The following is a 19,352-nucleotide window of genomic DNA, read 5'->3' as shown; positions in this document are numbered from 1 at the left end:
CATTTCAGTAAAGGGATGAGTTGAAAAAAAAATTAGTAAAAATAGAAAACTAGATGTAATAGTTCAGTATCATGTTTTTGTTTTCTGAAATTGTGTTTTTCTCAGCTCTGGTTTCTTTGTGGCATTCTCAGGGTTACTATAAATTAATAATTTGTGTTATGTTTAAATCAAAGTAACTAATAGCATAAAGAAATGAACCTAATCTCTTCTTGCTATCTCCCATATAGCCTGAACATGTATGTATATTGTTCTTTGCATATTGTCTCCTCCTCATTAGAATTAGAGCTCCTTGAGGACAGGGACTAAGTTTTTCCCTTTTCTTTTTATCCTTCACACTTTACATGTCTGCCGTAAAGGAAATGATTTGTGAAAACTTGTTGCATGGTTGACTGTCTTCATTTCCCCCCTCCTCCATCTCTATGCCTCTCTGTCTCTGTTTCTAACCCCCTCCCTCCCTCTCCCTCTCTCTCTCTCTCTCTCTCCCCCCATCTCTTCCCTCCCCATCTCAATCCCCCTCTGTCATCCCTCCTTCCCTCTCTCCCATAACATCAGATTAGTGTAATTTTTTTTAAAGATTATCAGGTTTATCTGGGAAGGAGTAAGAAAAATGGAGGAAATAAACATCTATGAGTGCTTCAAAGGCAGGAATTTGAAAAAATGAATAAATGAACACAGGAAAACTGGGAATCATAGTATCTGACCATGGTACATTGGGGGGGGGGGGCATGTTGATAAGTTATAAGAGGAGCTGGATCTGAATTCCAGCTCAGCTCCTTGATCCCCTTTGGCCTGTGGCCAAGTCATTTCATATCTCTGTTTCCTTATCTGTGAAGGAGAGAATTAGACAAAGTGATCTCTTAAGATGTCTTTCATTTCTAAATCAATGATTGTCTAAGCACATAATACGTGTGTGTGTGTGTGTGTGTGTGTGTGTGTGTGTGTGTGTTATGCCCATTGAATTTCTTGATTCAGTGTACTAAGCTTACTCTTTCCAGTATCAGGGAATTATATGTGTTCAGCAAGTATTTATTAAAACTGCTGTGTGTACAAGTCTGGGCTTGGTGTTGGGTCTATAAAGACAAAATGAAAAACAGCTCTTAATCTCAAGGAGGTTACATTCTATTGGAGCTAAGAGTAGTAAGGGCATTCACCCTTACTACTACAATAACAAGGTTATTGTCATGATCAAATGAGATTATGAGGTAATGTTCTTTGCATGCTGTAAAGCACTTTATAAATGTTAGATGTTATTATTACTATCATTATTTTTCCAGGAGAGACCTTATGCTCTACTAGTACCCATGAAATGGTACGAGTCAAAAGCAAGTCCTTAGCATGTTTTGTGGAAACCCTTTATGGAGAATCTAACATGGACATGATAGTATAAATAAATAGGTTACAGTTTGTCTCATTAGAGTGAAGTGACCATATTAGTGAATTCACGGATCCAACAAAGTATTTGACGCAGTGGAAGAGTGAGACCTTGCCCTGAAAGGGCTTTTCCGTTATCAAATTTAAGGTGGAACATCTTAATGAATATTTTCTTGCAAATCATTCTAAAGATTAAAGTCAAATAAAACACCAAATCATGCCAATAATTTAACAGTAGGAGAAGTTATCATCTGGCATTCCTTGATTACATTACCATTTTGTTCCAGGGAAGTGATAGAGAAAAAACCTGAAAAGTTCAAAATTGAGTGTTTGAATGATATCAAGAATTTGTTTGCTCCAAGTAAAGAACCATTCTATGCTGCTTTTGGAAATCGACCAAATGTGAGTTTACACCCCCTCTGTGTAATGGGTTCTAATATATTTGGTTGAAAACCCAACAAAATTATTCTTATCATTTGTTTTCTTTTAGGAAATTTATTGTGCTAAAAAATTTCCCAACCCAACTAAGTGTCTAACTAAAGGGTTGAAACTAGGTGATTAAGCTACAAAGAGGAAAACACTTTTTTTTGTTTTTGCAAAGCAGTGGGGTTATTAAGTGACTTGCCTAAGGTCACACAGATAGGTAATTACTAAGTGTCTGAGACTAGATTTGAACTCGGGTCCTCCTTGATTTCAGGGCCAGTACTTTATCCATTGTGTCATCTAGCTGCCCCAAACAAAATACTTTTTGTTCTTAGAAAGCTTACCTTCTCCTAGAATATAAGAATCTACTTTAAAGTCTTTTATGAGAGATAATAAAATTTTAGGTTTTTCCATATCCCATCTGCTTTGAAACTTTTAATTAAAACCAAAGACATCTTTTTCTTTGCTTAACTTGTCTCCTCTGCCTTCCTTGACTGCACATCATCTTTTCCTAATGCCTACTTGGCCATGCTGCCACCTTTCCTGCCAGAATTCCGCATCCCACCTCGACATCAGAGGCTCCCTTTTTTCCTTTTGCAACTATTCGGTTTTCTTGTTGCTTGTAGTTCAGATACAATGACAAAACTAAAATGTGCCCAGGCTCTTGTATTTTCCTTAAATGACCTCTTTTTTGCTTAGTGCTTGACTGTTCTAAGGAACTTGAAAGACCGTTGACAAGTTCCTTTTTTCCCTCTTGATGTTGTTTTTCTGCAGGATGTGTATGCCTACACACAAGTTGGGGTCCCAGATTGTAGAATATTCACGGTGAATCCCAAAGGAGAATTAATACAGGAACGGACCAAAGGGAACAAGTCATCGTAAGAGCATTTCCATTTCTCATTACTGTACTCAGTTGCAGTGAGTATGGGTTAGAAATAAAATACTAACTTTAAGTGGCAGATCCCTGCTGAACTAAGATGGCAAACTTGGGGAGACCTTTCTCTTTGCCTAGATTTTTGTCTCTTCACCTACCTCACAAGAGACCCTCAAAAAACCAAATTTTTAAAATGAAACTTAATTGACCCGGACATTAAGAAATTCAGTTTGTCAGATGGGGTCCTAGATATGTTTTTTTCCTTACATATTTAAGGGATGGGATCCAAGATATATAATCAGTCAGTTACTATAAATTTATTAAGCTTTGGGGGAATACAAAGAAAGGCAAAAGACAATATGCAAGCAACTATGTACAAACAGCCTTTTGCCGGGAAAATGGAAATAATCAAGAGAGAAGGTGCTTGAAGCAGATCAGGAAAGTTTTCCTCTAGAAGGGATGTTAGCTCAGATTTAAAGGAAACCAAGAGACCAAATTGAGGCTAGAGAGCAGTCCAGGTATAGCAAATGAAAGTGCCCAGGGTTGGAAGATTGAATTTCTTGTTTGTTTATTTATTTATGGCAATGGGTTAAGTGGCTTACCCAGGGCCACACAGCTAGGTAATTATTAGGTGTCTGAAGTGGAATTTGAACTCAGGTCCTCCTGACTAGAGGACCAGTGCTCTATCCACTGCACCACCTAGCTGCCCCTGGATTTCTTATTCAAGGATAATGTTTGTTCATCTTTTGTTCAAGTTTTAAAGGTCTGACTTATGTATCTCTTCCCCACTCTACCCCTTCTCATCTAGGTATCACAGGCTGAGTGAACTTGTAGAACACGTGTTCCCACTCCTCAACAAAGAACAGAATTCTGCTTTTTCATGCCCAGAATTCAGTTCCTTTTGCTACTGGCGAGACCCTATCCCAACAGTGAACATGGATGACCTGGCTTGAATGTTGCCACCCCTACAGGAAAAGGGATCTGCTCTTCAGATGCTCAGGCTCACTGCAAAGAGTGAAAAGCACTTCTGAAGTGAGGGCACATTCATCTTACCTTAGATCCATAGGTGTTGAGGCACAAACCATCCAGAGCGGTGAAAGGCACAGCTGCCTTTGTAGCTTTACTCTCCTGGTTTGACTTGGGGATTGATTGTATCTGGAATTTAACACTGCCAGAGTCCGTGGTACCAGAAGGCAGAGTGAAGATGAAGCATTAGCCTTAAGTTTGTAGTCCTATGCTTCTCTTGTTGCTAACCTTTTGTATTGGGTGGTTTGTTTTTGTTTTTTCTTTTTTCTTCCCCTTTTAATTTCTAAAATTAAAAGGTGGAAAGGAGAAGCCAAAAAAAAAAAGTGCACCAAAAAAGTTATGGAAAGTAGATTGGAGTTGTCCCCAAGCAGGCACTTTGAATTTAGTGTTTCCATGTATTTACCAGGGTATTTTCAGAGGATTAGTTGTTTGGTTAACTGTTACAGGGCCAATTGATAATATAGATAATATAGGTACAAAAATCTGTATATATCTGTTTTTAAAAATCTTACTTGGAAAGTATGAAAGAGTAGCTGCTTAGATATACAAATATGTTTTATCATATGTACAGCAATATTGGCACTCATTAACTAGACTCCCATTACTTATTCATATACTGAAACTTTATCTTTTTTTTCATTACATTAAGTAATGACATCCTTCCCCTCTCTCCCAACCACTCCTACATTCCTTTATATAAGCAATTTTTATTTGAACTTTAATGTAAGAAGTGGTTTTCTTACATTAAAGCATTATGAACTTTTAGGGAAGAAGTTTCTTGAATTTTAGTTTTTTTTTCCCTGTAATTGTCCTAGAGTGAGCTCCTTTTGTTGTTTCAGCCCAGACTTAGCCAAGAGAGACAAATCCCACTTGTGTTTGTTTTTTGCCATAAATTTTAAATAATGGAAATCTCAGTAGAGTTTATAGGCCAGTAAAGCACATGCTAGTGCACATAATTCCAGAAATTCCTATGAGTGTATTCTTGGAGAACCTCAATTGGCACTTGTTGGCCATATTTTCTCTTGCCCAGTTAGCTCCATGTTCTCAGGAAAAACTAGCTAGCATGTTCATGTCAGGTGATTTCTCACCTGGAGTGAGCTGTTTCTGGGCATCATGGTTGGCATCCACTTCAGAAGGCTAATTCTCTTGTGGATGAGGTGCCCAAAATTATGTTGATCAGATTCATTAAAACTATCCTTCTGTTGGCTGCTCTGGGTCTCCCTTCCGTGGTTGGATTGAAAAGATTAGCAATGTTCAGTTAAGACATTTTAATCTGGTCTCATGACAAGGCCAAGAGAAGTTGAAGGCTTTTTTTTTTTTTGAGGGAGGGTGATAAGAGGGAAGGGTCTCAGTGTGAATTATTTTTAACCTGAAAAATTTGCTCCAGGACAATCATTTGGAGTCTTAATATTTGCAGTGTTGCAAGTCTAGACAAATCAGTATATGTAGATTTGGAGTATAGAAAGGTGGGGAGCACAAAATGGTTTTATTAGGGGTATCTGTAGTGAAGGTAGAGAAATGAAATTTGCAAACTTAAAATTGAGATGCTTTTAAATAGTTGGATTTCCCAGTTTAATTGAAAATTGCAGATAGTTGCTATAGTGTCTCTTGTTACCAGTGGTCTCACATATCCAAATTAGATGGCATCACGTTACAAACTAGTTCAGAAGTTTTGTATTTTGGGTTATCTTTCAGAATCCAGGATAGACACTCATCCTATGGATAGACAAGAGTGACATCTCTTTGGGGGAACTGTTCTTTCCTATCTATTCTAGGGTATTAGTAGAGAAGAACTTTGAATTGGGCTGTGTTTTATAGGCAGGGTCACAGCCAGTCATTGAAAAATATTAAACTGAGATGGTAATGGCACAAAATAAGAACTACTTAGAGTAGTAAAATTGCATTCCCATTGATCTTTCTGTTATTCCTAATTCTTTCCAGAAGCTATTTTGAATGATAGGCATTCTCAGTCATGACCTGCCTTTCCTATACTGTGAAAATAATGATCTAGAAATGAGCTAAAGAGATAGGGAGTGGTTTAGTCTTTCCTCCGAATCAGAATGCCTGGGAGTTCTCTTTGTGTCTAAGCTATTGACCCTGATTGGTTTGTGTTGATGTGGAGCACACTTCAAATGCAAAGGAGAAAACTTGAAATACCTTGGATGATTTTTAGTGGTAAAACTCAAGAGTCAAATGTTCCCAAGGGGCAAAGGAATCTCTAGTAAAAACCTCTCACCTTCAGTGTTTCAGAATGACTGTTGTTTAGGTGAGCCAATTGAAGTATTTATCCATATTAAGTTAGGGAAAGTAGATTATATTTATGAAGTTCAACCTATCTAGGGATTTAAAATCATAGTAGAGTGTGTATATATATATTTATATGTCTACACATACAAATATATATATATATATATACAAATGCATATATATAGAAAGATAACTTTATTTTCATAAGTGTCAGTAGCATGTCATCTCTAAAGCTTGTGCTTGTGAGCTCTACTCACCTAAACTCCAAATGTAAGGGTGTTTTGTGTTTTTTTTTTTATACATGAGGTACAAACTGAATATACCAACCCCATAAGTCCCCCTTCAGAGGAGACACAGCCTTTTAGGAGTTTGATGGTTTTATTTCTCTTTAATGAACAGTTTTCTCATTGGACACAGGCCTTTTCGAATCCAGCCTGGGAATTGGATTCTTACCTCTGTGATTGCTGTGACTCAACCCTTTTGTTAGTGTCCATAAGAAATGGGCTTTAATGTGGCCCACTCATTGCTTTGTGCTGCAGTCTGATTTAGTGGCTCTGTGTATGCTAATTAACAGGTTATTCTCTTTCATTATTTAAAAAAAAAGTCTCTTACTGGAAGTAGGTGATTTGCTCTGATGATAGTGTTATACAAGTATTAAGTTTGTGCTAAAATCCCATTGCCATTTGGTACAAATGACTTTTGTTCTTTCTATGAAAGAGGTGAAATTGAGTGTGTTTGTACACCAACCCTTAAGATGGTGTGTTAATGAAGCTATGTTATTCCCACTTATTTGAAGTCATATGAGAAGCCTATGTGTTTCAGCAGTAATGGGAGATATTAAGGAATATTGGAGTACATCTTTGATCAGTCCTACTCCACCCTGTCCTAATCTCCAGTGATTCAATAGCTTGCATTTCCTTTAAAAATAATAAAATCAGTCTTATTAACTTTACCAGTTGCTTTTATATCCATGTATTTTGAGCTTGAACTTCTGCAAAATGTAAGATTTATCCATCATTAGACTGTTTTAGAAGTACAGATATGGTGGTCCCAGAGCATGCAGATTTAGCCCTTTCAAATCCCTTTACTGTGTTTAGATGTTCTATTTTCATAGTTTTCAGCTGGGGTGGGGTGGGGAATCTCTTACTATTCAAATGCCCTAAAGTGACAACTTCTCCTTTGTATTAAACTTCAGGAGAGACAGCTAATCCAACAGAAAAATCTGGGCTGTTGGTCTAGCCACTAAAGACACTTCACCATTCTAAGCCTCACTGCATCTTTAAGGGCCCCTGAAGAGTCCTATGAGAAAGGTGCACTTAAGATTTAAAAAAAAAAAGTTTATAAAGCAAATTTCTTCTCACTGAAAAATGGTGAAAGTAACTATTTAAGAAATGTTAACAGCTTTGAAGTATTATATTTTGCTCTGTGAATCTTGAATTTCCTGTGTTCAGTCCTGTTTGTTGATGAAACTGGTTCAAAACTTATTTTTTTCTTAGAAACAAGACAAAAACTATTATTGTTGGTTTGTTTTGAAGGTATATGAAAAGAGGGGACTTTTCAGTGTTTGATTAATTAAGTTGAGATTATAGTGAAGTATTTAATTATTGGTCAGCAAAGACACTAATGAGTTTTTTTTAAGTTGTCTAAAATAAATCTGAGCATCAGCAGGATTCTTTGGGTTGGTAAAGAGACTGCATTGTCTTGGGGTAAAATGGCTCATATTTTGGTGCAATGTTTGATGTTCAAAACAAAATGTTCTGATAATAAACAATTGTAAACTAAATACACTGACTTTTTCTTTTTTTCAAGGATATTCAACCCATCAAGATGTCTCTGAGCTGTTGCCAGAAAAGCAAACTGTTCACTTGAAATTGATCATTTCCATAAATTAGCATTCCAATCTTTGTAGACAGATTTATTTACAAAAGGGGACTTCTTTTTTTGGTGGTTATTTTTTAAAATGTGTTTCCCCAAAGTTAGTACATGTCAGCAGGAACCAGCCTCTCCTGCTTTGTGGGTTTAGCCAAAGAATGATTCATTCATACATATGCAGTTTCTATTGTTTTCTGACTAGGGTTAGCAAAAACTGCCTTCACCTCCTCTCCTCTCTTTTAGTGTTTCCTTGTTCACATAATGTTCAGAAAACTCAGCTCCATCCAATTTGCCAGTTCCATGAAATTGGCTAGTGTTGATGGAATTAGATCCGACCTTGGTCTACTTAACATTTTTCAAAGGGAAATTGAAATTCTCTTTCTCCAAAGTAAACTAATCCCATCAACCATTTCCCAGTATAGTATTTGAATTCTGTTCCTTCCCTAAGCTCTCTTAACCCTTACCATGAGTGGGTGTTTCAACTCTACCCTCATCAAAGTATATCCTATGCCTATATATTACAAAGTTAAGCCATGAAAATAACTTTTCTACAATGAACTTTAATTCAAGGTTGATGTGGAGGTGGGACTGAGTGGAAAATCTGGGAAATCTGATAGAACTGTGGAAGTCAGTTATTTGAATATAGAAAAGATGAGCTCCCACTGGAAAAGAGGCAACTTTAATGAATAACTTATGTGATTTGTTGAAAAGGAAATGAGCTTTATATTGCTCAAGTGTTAGTAGTTTCCACAACTTCTCTTAAGTTGTGAATAACTAAATGCTAATTATAACCAGACATGTTGGCTGTTTTTGTGAAACCATATAGAGAGTGCCTGGTGAACTTCATAAATACAGTGCTTTATAAATTTTTAGTGATTGATATATACATATGCTCATATGTACTGGGTATCTGTATCTTTTATTTTTTAATTTTTTGACTTGTCTGCTTTGATTCTAAAGGACAAAAATGTATCCTCCCTTGAAGAGGATGTGCCACCATCAGAATGCACTTGAGTCCTGTAGCAAATGCCAGCAATATCTGCCTGGTCCATGCCTTCTGCATTTTCCTTTTTCAGTGTTGAACAAGCTCACACATGTTTGGGGGGGGCAGAGGGGCTAGAAAAAAGAGACTTGCTGTAGATCAGGTTTTCCTAAATACTGTCAAATTTTTTGTGTTTCTATGAATCCTTTTCACAACAATCAATGGTAACATGCCAGGTTATTGAAGTCAATAAGCTCCTGGCTGCTCATCTCCCAACACTTCTTTGCAGAGCTTAAAAATTCCAAGTACAAAGAATTTCTTGTCCTCAGAGCTACATACATTTCTTCTCCTTTGGGACCTTCCAGATATCAAAGTAAGGTGTCTGGTTTATGCCATGGAAACACAAAATGAGTGACCCAGAACTAAGAATCAGAGTGGCAAAAAGTACAAACGAACCCCTAGAAATAGAAATGATAATTTCATTCCTTTAGAAAATTGAGTTCAAATCTGTTTTGGGAAATGCTCTAGAGCAGGGCTGTCCAACCTTACTATTTTTTCTTTTTTATTTAGTTTTTTTGCAAGGCAGTGGGGTTAAGTGTCTTGCCCAAGGCCACACAGCTAGGTAATTATTAAGTGAGGCCGAATTTGAACAGGTACTCAAGACTCCAGGCTCGGTGCTCTGTCCACTGTGCCACCTAGCCGCCCCCAACCTTATTTTTAAAAAGTTTTATTGAAGCAATAGACAATATATTTTGATTTGCTATTTTAGTGAGGGCTCTACAGTAGCTCAGCATTTACTAAACCCACAGGTGGCAGTATAAAATCACCCAGCAGGCACATTTTGGACAGCCCTGCTCTAGAACGCTGCATTTTTTTTCTCCTTGTTTAAGATGGCATTTAACCAATTAAGACTAACCAAAGCATCTGAAGAAATCCTAATTGCTATTATTGTGTTCAATTGTGTCCCGACTCTTCATGACCCTAGTTAGAAGTTTTCTTCACAGAGATATACACTGGAGTGATTTCCTTCTCCAGCTTATTTTACAGATGAGCAACTGAGGCAAACTTAAGTGACTTGCCCTTGGTTACAAAGGTAGGCAGTTTAGGCCAGGTTTGAACTGAGGATGATGAGTCTTCCTGACTCCAAACCCAGTACTCTATCCACTGTACCACCTACTTGCCAAGATCCAACTAGCATGAGTTCAAGGTTCAAATATGCCTGTGGGGGCGCGGCTAGGTGGAGCAGTCCGGCCCTGGAGTCAGGACCTGAGTAAATATGTGGCCTCAGACACTACCTAATTGTGTGGCCTTGGGAAAGCCCCACAATCCCATTGCTTTGCAAAACCTAAAAAAAAAAAAAGAAAAAAATGCCTGTAGGGTTCATATATTAAGAATTAGTAATAACTAGCCCACCTTATTATTCTCCAACTAGCAAGAATTCATGGTTCAAATGACATGGGTCATAAGGGAACAAAATGCTGGACAAGTCGTAATAGATTCTAATGCTAAAAGTGACCCTAGAGTTCATTCATCTTCAATTCCATCTCTCTTACAGATGAGAAAATTGTATTCCAGAGCTAGGTTAAGTGGTTTGCTTCAGTCACACAGATAAGCGACAGAGGCCTCACTTTAACCAAGATCCCTCATATCCTAATACAGAGCCCTCGCATATGGAGTAACATATATGAGGCACTGTGTAAATAAATAGATAATATTTATAAAACACGTTAATGTTTGCAAAGTGCTTAACAAAAATCTTATTTGCTCATAACTACTACTCTGGGAGGTAGACACTTTTTATCCCCATTACAGATAAGAAAACTGAGGCAGAGAGTAGTCAAGTGGCTTTCCCAGAGTCACACAGGTAATAAGTATCTGAGCTCAAATTTGAACTCAGATCTTCTATCACTGTCCATTGTGCTACCAGCTGCTCTAATCTGTAAAATGAGCAAGTTGGGACTATAGATGCCTTGGAGATCTTTCCTAAATCTATGACCTTGTGTTTGTCTATAAAATAAAGGATTGTTTTGAGGATCAAATGAGATATTGAAGTCTAGTTCAATCCATTTGTATATATTTGAGGCAACTGGTGGTACAGTGGATAGAGTGCTAGGTCTGGAGTAAGAAGAACCGAGTTCAAAACCAGCCTCAGATATCCAACTGAGTGACCCAGAGCAATTTCCTTAACTGCTATCTGTAAAATGGGAATAATAATAGCACCCACCTCTAAGGCTGTTGTAAGGATCAGATGAGTGCTTCACAGAGGGCCTGGCAGATAATAAGCACTATATAAATGTAAGCTGCTGTTGTTATTTGAGATAATATGTAAAATTTATTAGTAATCTATATTTCTCAAGATGACCTCAGTTTTTTAAGAGATGTAATAAGTTTTATGTTGAGCCTTTTGTTGCTTAGAAACCAAAATGATTTTAAACTAGTGTCTATTACTGAACTATGCAGTGAAGTAATAAGCATTTGATCTCATCAGCTTGGGCAGACTGTTGATTAAATATAAATTTAAAATGTCCCTTCAGAGGCGCTCTTCCCTTTAGCTGCAGGGATCATGTGGGGGAAATACTCAATCCATTCACATCTGGTCTGCATTTACACACCCAAAAAGGCAAGTACACAGCTTGGTAATTTTTTAAGTTTACAGTTCAGATTGCTATCTTCTTTTTAGCTTTCATGTATCTTATCTTTTCCTTTCCCTCCCCTTGACCCCTCCTCAGTCTTTTAACCTTCTTTGAGCCTTCCCTTCCCCTTTCCCCATCCAAAAAAGAACACACCAAACTTGAGCAAGTTAACATTTGTATGATTTTGACCTTTTTTTTTATTGGTACTCCTTGTCTTTGCACTCACAATGTACACGTCATCTGAGGAGCCCAGCTGGCTAACCAAATATATTTAGTCTTAATTTTCCCCACACTCAGGAGAAATGAGCCCAGAAGACAGGGGCAAGGGTGACTTTTCCAAAGTCACATATAGTTTCAGGTGGAAGTTGTAAGGAGAATAATTTTGAAACCCCAAGGATCCTATTCCTCTGATGGCATCACAAATAGACACTTCAGTGTTTAAACTTTTACCCTGTAGATGAAAGGTATCAGTGTTGTGACGTAACCAGAAGGGCATATGCCCTCCCCTCTTCTAAGGAAGGACAATTCTCTGGTTCTGCTCTTTGGAAGAAATTAGCAGAGTCATTAACTTAGCTCTCAAAGCCTGTGGTCTGAAACCAGCTTCCAGACAAGAAAAGGAGCCTTGGAAGCCAACAGCCCTCTTAGGAGGAAGCACTCCATCTACCACCATGCCATCAACTATCATCTCCAAGTAGTATGAAATGACTCAGGGTTTCAGCTACAGAGATGCAAGGTCTGATAATATAACTGAGGGCAAATGCTTTCAAATTAGGGAGGATGCGATTGAGTCCTAAGCATGAGAAATAAAGTAGATTTTCAAGTTGCTTGGTTGAAGGAATGAAAAAGTTTGGTATGAGAGTAACTGTATGTGTGTGTGAATGTGTGAGATGTGTTGTCCATATCATGCTTTCCCTAGTTTCTTGGTTAGGCCCTTCACTGTCCAAAGATTCAAGTTGGAAATGCCCAAATTTATAATCTGCATCCCCTGGAAGACCTGCTGCTGCTATTTCCTATGTGGCTGAGCAAAACAGCAAGAAATGAAACTAGGGAAAGCACGATATGGTCCACAGAGCACCAAGAAAAAAGGTACTGAGCAAGAAAGCTAATGAGATCACACATTTAACTTTAAAAAATAGGTCTTAAAAAATCTGAACCTTTCCTTCAATAAAGGCAACAGGGGTCATGAAAGATTTTACAATTTACATACATCAACTGAATATATTAAAGCTTCAGAGTTTATTACAACACTCTTTAACCCTTCCCTCGATCTAAGCCAGTCTAGATGTGGGAAAGGAAAGGATAGAGGAAAACTCCACTAAATGTGGAGTACATTTCATCAAAGTCTGTGTGGGCCAGCCTGCCCCCCGTGACCACAATGTTCACCTCATCTCCTGCTTTCAGGTGGACAATGAGATGGAAAGTCCCTGTTCCACCACAGGTGTGCAATCCCCCCCGGGGTCTGTGATATTCCAAGAGTTCTCTTCTGTACCCAGCTGTGTGCAACTGGGCCACACTGGCATTAGAGACGGATAAGACGGCTTCCACATACTCATCTCTCTCTGGAGTGAGGATGGCAGTAATCAGGTATCGACCATCATATGGGGCAGTAAAGATCCCTAGGAAAAAGAGACAAGTGCTGAGTTTATACAAACCAAAAAATAAAAACAACCAAAAAACCCCATGGAACAAAAAGGGGCAGGTTAGTGGATAGAGGATAAGACCTGAGTTCAAATCTAGCCTCAAACACTTGATACTTAGTTGTATGACCTTGGGCAAGTCACTCCATAGCCTTGCAAAAAAAAAAAAAACCTTTTTAAGTGATGAGACACTAGCAAAAACACAAACCCCCATACACCTGACCACAAAGCCTAAATCCCAATCCTGATATGTATTTTCTTACAAATCATTCTTACTCAAGTAGGTCTTTGTCTTCTTTTCTAACTGTAACAGTCTTAATTAGAGCATGAAATTCCAATATAACAGCATCAAATCACCAGGATAACCTTTCCCCTTAAACTGAGGAGACAGATATTTTTGAACAGTTTTTAGTTCCATGTGTACTGTGCCTATTTCATTTATAGAAGCTATCATGACTGCTTCCATCTCTTATTTCATGAAAAATTGTATGCTCAAATCTCATTGTTCCTCTTTTATGCTGTTTCGAGAGTTTCTTGGTTAGGCCCTTCACTGTCCAAAGACTCAAGTTGGAAACACCCAAATTTATAATCTGCATGGCTGAGCAAAATACCAAGAAATGAGCATGATAACTTCCGCAGAGGGGAGAAACTAGGGAAAGCATGATATGGTCCACAGAGCACCAAGAAAAAAGGTACTGAGCAAGAAAGCTAATGAGATCACACATTTAACTTTTTTCTTGAAAAATACTGACTCCCAAAGTAGTTAGGAATCTGTCTTGATGGCTAAGCTGCAGGGTTATAGTTCTAACTGCCCACCCTATTGATGTTCATTTAACTGCTTTCAATAAGCAGCTGGCCTGTCTGCCCAAAGTCAGAAGGTTGTGGAAGAGGCAGCTGGGGACAAAGGGAGAGTTTAAAAAATAGGTAAATGCAAATTTTGTGAACTCATGAACATTTTTTTTTCCTCAAGCTGTTGTGAGGTGACTTATAAAATCCCACTGTCCACAGCTGTAAAACAATTCAAAGCCACCCCAAGAGGCTTCTGAACTACATTCTATCATGGTCCAAGAAAAAACAGCTGCAGGGGTGATCCTTGGCAGAGAGCAGGGTGAGCTTAAAGGTCGAATGTGCCTTGGCCTTTCCATCTACTAGGACCCAGGAATCAGGGTGGAGTACCCAGAAATGGGTGACTAGCTTTGCCCCCTTTAAGAGATCTAAGGAGAAAAATAAGAACCTTTCTGGTTTAATTCCTGAAGAACATCAAGACCAGACCAGTTCATCCACAAGCACCATAACCAGTGCACTGATGGACCACATTTATGATGAAAATAGAGGGCAGGGGCGTTTTGTCTACAGGATCATTTACCTACAGGAAAGCATCACCATGCAGTTATTCATTCAATAAGGAGTTACTGATGACCCACTTACATAATAGGTGGGATGGGCAAAGAGGGGCTTCCCAAGGATATGGAAAAAGTCTGACTTGGGAAGTCAGACCAGACAGGTGACAATGCATTTAACTCAAGGCCAAATGCTTATTATTGACTAAGGAATTAGGTTCAAGAAAAGATGAGGTAAATGCTGCCTAAAGACCTCCTGGGAGGAGGGGGACCTCAGCCCATCTTTGAAGGCTGGTTAGGGATGGTAAAGGTCAAAGGATCCAAGTAATAGGAAAGAGGAAGAATATATTTTCATGCTTTTGGAATGCTCTCTTTATATGCCTCTACCTAGTATTTGTGATACCCCCCAGCTGCTAATGCTCTTCATTTACTCTGTATATATCTTTTTATATACATACAACTCAACTAAGGCAGGTAGATGGTGTAGTGGACAGTGTTGAGTTTGGAATCAAGAAGATCCAAGTTCAAATCTAGCTATTAACCCTGGGCAAATCACTTAACTGTTCCCTGCCTCAGTTTCCCTGTCTGTAAAATGGAGAAGATCATAATAGCCCCAAGTTCCAGCATTGGAAGGATCAAGTTAAAAAACCAAGGAGCCTGTCACATAATGAACACTATAAATTATTTTCCCCATTAGAAGGTAAACTCCCTGAGTGTGGAACCTTTTGCCTGTGTCTGAATGTTCCCTAAATGATGGGTGACTGGTTGATTGAAAAGAAATCACTTTCTAATGGAAATAGTTATTCTCATTGGAATGGAAGTAACTCTGAAGAGGGCTGCAGCCAGATTTTTTTCTTCTACAATATACTTCTCCAATTCTTGCTCTTGATAAAGAAATTAGAAAAGCTGACAAAAGTGAGCCTTTTGAGGATCTTAAAACACGTAAATAGCTTTATTTAGATACTAACAAACAAGGGATACAAAGCCTAAATTAGGAATCTCTTCTAGCACAGTTTTTGTTTTGTCCTCATGGAGCAGGCACATCATAAATGTTTGCTAGGCTATGTTGTCTGTTCCTCCCCATACTGTACAATAAAAGGTCTGAGACCTTCTGCTCCCCAGGAGATTCTTTAAGAAAATGACTTTTTTTTCTGATTTTTTTTAAAAAAAGTTTTCCCTAGGCATGCTGCCAATAACGCCTTATATTTTTTAAATTGCTCCCTGATGTTTTCAATTTATTTTCTTCCATCCTTCTATTGTGCCCAACTCCTGGGATGAAAAACTAACTGATCAAATGGACTAGAAGAATGAATTTTTTTTAACCTGGGCTTAGCAGGCTCCACAGCTTGGGGTCTGGAACAGCAAGAAGTTCCAGGGCAGGGCTGGGAGCCTAAGTCACAGGGCTTGGAACTGGAAGGCAGGCTGTTCCCTCCTAAAGGAAGCCAATAATGTCCCTCCTATTGTTTCACTTTGCACCCTAGAGGATGAGGATAGGGCTGGTTTTGTCCCAAGTTATGTTGACAGCATACAATATGCATAGTTCCCATCCCCATTAAGAAGAGAATTTGATTTCCTGCCATCTTTTTTTTCCCTTCTCTCTGTCTCTTTATGTCTTTTGTCTTTATGTGTAAAGCACATGGTGCACGCTTACAAAGTGTCAGATAAAGATAAACAAGGAAGGCTCTGGTGATTCTTATGGACAAAGGGCCTGTGGGAGGACCGTTTAGAGAACCTTGCCAAAATCGGTTCTATTGACTAGTGCATGCTGGGGACAAGAATGTTGATCTAATAACAAGAAAATGTTATTGCATATTGGTCTCCAGATCCCTAAAGCACAGGCTATTTTGCTGCATGTGAGTTGAGGCAAAGTTTCTTTTTTAAAAACAGAATTGTTGGGAAGAATACAAATGATGTAATCCTGACCCTCTTTAGTACTTGGTGTCCACACCTGATATTGCTGCCCATCTCTCCCAGACAGGATCCCACATATATTATGGGGACTGGGGGGGGGGGTGTTTCCCAACACATTGGGGTCAAAGGACTAGAAAAGAGAACATGGGAGAGGAAGCTGAACTCAAGAGATGTCTCATCACCCCAACTCTATTTCTCTCAAAAACTTACCAGTGTTTGGATCATAAAACTCCCCATCATTCACAAGCACTTTATTGAAGAGGACCACACCCGCTTCACTCGGGAAAGGTTTCTGAGTCAGACCGGCAGAAAACGACACCAGAGAGGCAGGAGGAATCCCTAAAAGAGAGGAAATGAAACTGATTTGTCAGAGCTCTTTGGGCTGGGGTGTTCCATCCCATTCCCAGGCTATTGCATTGTCTGTTTGGGGGTGACGGGGCGGGGGGAAGAATGGAGAATAAAAGTCAAGGGAACAGGCAGATAGAGAGGAAAGAGCTGCCTCTGGTCACTTACTGTCTGTGACCCTGGGCAAGTCATTTCCCCCCACTCTGACCCATTAGTTTCCTAGTTTAAAAAACTAAAAAGGCTGAACTAGACCTGAAAAGCCCCTTCCAGCTTTAAGTCTCTAGAGGACAGCACCAGATTTCTTCTGACTTGAAACAGCAACCACTACCATGTCCTTCAGGCTTATTACATTAGTGTCCCAAGTTGCAGAATGCCTTTGAAGGCAAGAGTCTGGGAGCTGAGGAATCTGGGTGGGCAGATTTGGGGACGCCAGTTCCACAGAGTCACTAGGAAAATGTGATGCGGTCTGAGACCCATAAAGTCTTAATATGACAGGTTTGTAGCAGACCCATACACACACATGGAATCTAGGATGTAAACAAGGCAGAAAGATTTATGAAGCAAAGTTCTATTTCTCAGGAATTAATTCAATCTCGTTGAGAAACAAAGTTTGACCATCACCTGCAATAGCTTCTTTTTATCTACTTGGGCTGAATAGAAAAGGACCGTGCCCTGGCCACAGAATTGCTGTAAGGCTCTATACAGTCTCTGTGATACCCACTATTACCTTGCGAATCCACAGGAGATGGTGGTTTGGGATATCCTGCAAAATAAAAATTGTCAAATATTAACATAAAATCCTAATATGTAACTAGTTAATAATATTGTACTCCTATGTCACTGATAGAAACAACAATATGTTTTTCTTTATGGTTAAATGAACATGTATATTGGCTTTCCATCAACCCCAGAAACCCAACATCTTCCTTGGGCTTTCACTTAGATTTCAGGATTCTACTGACTACAGGGAAGTTATCAGGGGAAGGCTCTGAGATCGCAAAAAACAATAACTACAATAATTCTTTTAGAAGTCTGTGGTATTTCGATATGGGTTCCTTAGACTTAGATATCCATATTCCTTAGAACATAAACCAAACACTCAATAGAATATTGTCAGGAGCTGCTATGGCCAAAATAAAAAGGATGATGAACCATGTTCATTAATAGAACCAGCAGCAAAGACTTTCCAATTTAGTAGGAAAGAACCAGCTCTACTGGTGTAACTTAAGAAAAACTGGGATCACACCTGTACTGCTTTACTTCACAAAACTCTCATTTGATCCTCTCAGCCACTCTGGAAGATAGTATCCCCATTTTACATTTGGGGAAACTGAAGCAGAGAAGTAAGTCATTTGCTCAAAGTAACATGGTCAAGATCCTTTCAAACAAACTACTGCTTTGTGATGATTTCTAAAAAATGCTTCTTCCCCACCACACCAATGAAAAATTGTGAATTGTTAAACATATTCTGGGTAGCAGTTTGGAATTATGTAAATTAAGGGACTAAAATAATCATTCTTTGAACCAGAGATTGTTACTGAACTTCTATCCCAAGGAGAACACTAAAAAAAGACTCCATATACACCATCATATTTTTAACAGCACTTTTTGTGGTATCAAAGAAATGGAAACAATATAAGGACCCATCAGCTGGGTTTACATGAATGTAATGGAATATTATTGTTCTATAAGAATTGATAAAGATGATGAATATAAAGAAACATGGAAACATTTGTATGACTTGATACAAAGTGTGCAAAACCAAGAAAATAACGTACACAATAGTAACTATTATCGTCTCCTTCTTACAGTTAAGAAAACTGAGTCAAATTTGCCCAAGGTCACACAGCTAAGTGAGTGTCTGAGGCCAAACTTGAACTCAGGTGTTCCTAACTCCAAGCCCAGCTCTTTGTCCACTGCACCACAAAATAACAGAAGGAGAATATTATAAAATTATATAAAGGCTAACCTTGGTCCTCAAAAAGAGCTGTGAACAGATATCTCTTTTGCAGAAGACAAGATCTTTGGACTTGGAATACTGTATATAAAGTCATATTTTTTTTTCAATGGATTGGTGAGTTTTGCTGAATTTCTTTTCTCTGTTTCAAATCCGGCCTCAGACACTTAATAATTACCTAGCTGTGTGACCTTGGGCAAGCCACTTAACCCCATTTGCCTTGCAAAATCATATATATATATATATATATATATACACACACACACATATATATGTATACACACACACACACACACACACACATACACACACACACACATATATATGTGTGTGTGTGTGTGTATCTTTGTTATAATGGGTAGCTCTCCAGGAGGAGAAAAAGATACAGAAATGATTGTGGTGATATAAAAAATTATTGTTATATTAATAAACATTTATTTTTTTAAATGTGGTTTTCAATCCTGAGGGTTCCTAAGTTTTTCTATACCTGAGCTAATTAGTGTAGTGTTTCCCTGCCAGTCTGATGGAGAAAATTATAAAAGTTAACTTCTTTTTCCCTCAGAAACTGATGCTATTGACATCATGGGAGAATGTGTCCTTAGAACTGCCTACCCAAAAGTATTCCAGTACTGTTTTTTCACTGGTCCCTTTTGGAACCAAAGATACTGGAGGGGTTTGACATTTCCTTCTTTAGCTCATTTTACAGATGAAGAAACTAAGGCAAACAGGATAAG

General features: G+C 38.5%; 2 protein-coding genes across 4 annotated transcripts in view; one reads left to right on the top strand and one right to left on the bottom strand.

The window, feature by feature from the left end:
• LPIN2 (lipin 2) overlaps nt 1–7,724 on the top strand; it is a 96,075-nt gene extending 88,351 nt beyond the window's left edge. For all 3 annotated transcript variants that reach the window (XM_074200957.1, XM_074200956.1, XM_074200955.1), the window contains exons 18-20: nt 1,659–1,773; nt 2,569–2,672; nt 3,477–7,724. In XM_074200957.1, the coding sequence (XP_074057058.1) occupies nt 1,659–1,773; nt 2,569–2,672; nt 3,477–3,621 (364 nt within the window). In that variant the 3' untranslated portion in view covers nt 3,622–7,724. The remainder of the gene's footprint in view (nt 1–1,658; nt 1,774–2,568; nt 2,673–3,476) is intronic.
• Nucleotides 7,725–11,582: 3,858 nt separating this feature from the next.
• The window catches only part of EMILIN2 (elastin microfibril interfacer 2), a 65,795-nt gene continuing 58,025 nt past the window's right edge, over nt 11,583–19,352 (bottom strand). The window contains exons 6-8 of the mRNA XM_074200954.1: nt 17,389–17,424; nt 16,527–16,655; nt 11,583–13,044 (exon numbers count right to left, since the gene is read on the bottom strand). Of these exons, the coding sequence (XP_074057055.1) occupies nt 12,707–13,044; nt 16,527–16,655; nt 17,389–17,424 (503 nt within the window). The 3' untranslated portion in view covers nt 11,583–12,706. The remainder of the gene's footprint in view (nt 13,045–16,526; nt 16,656–17,388; nt 17,425–19,352) is intronic.

The sequence above is a fragment of the Macrotis lagotis genome, chromosome X (assembly GCF_037893015.1).
Source record: "Macrotis lagotis isolate mMagLag1 chromosome X, bilby.v1.9.chrom.fasta, whole genome shotgun sequence".
NCBI lineage: Eukaryota > Metazoa > Chordata > Mammalia > Peramelemorphia > Peramelidae > Macrotis > Macrotis lagotis.
This window is presented reverse-complemented; position numbering and strand designations above follow the sequence as displayed.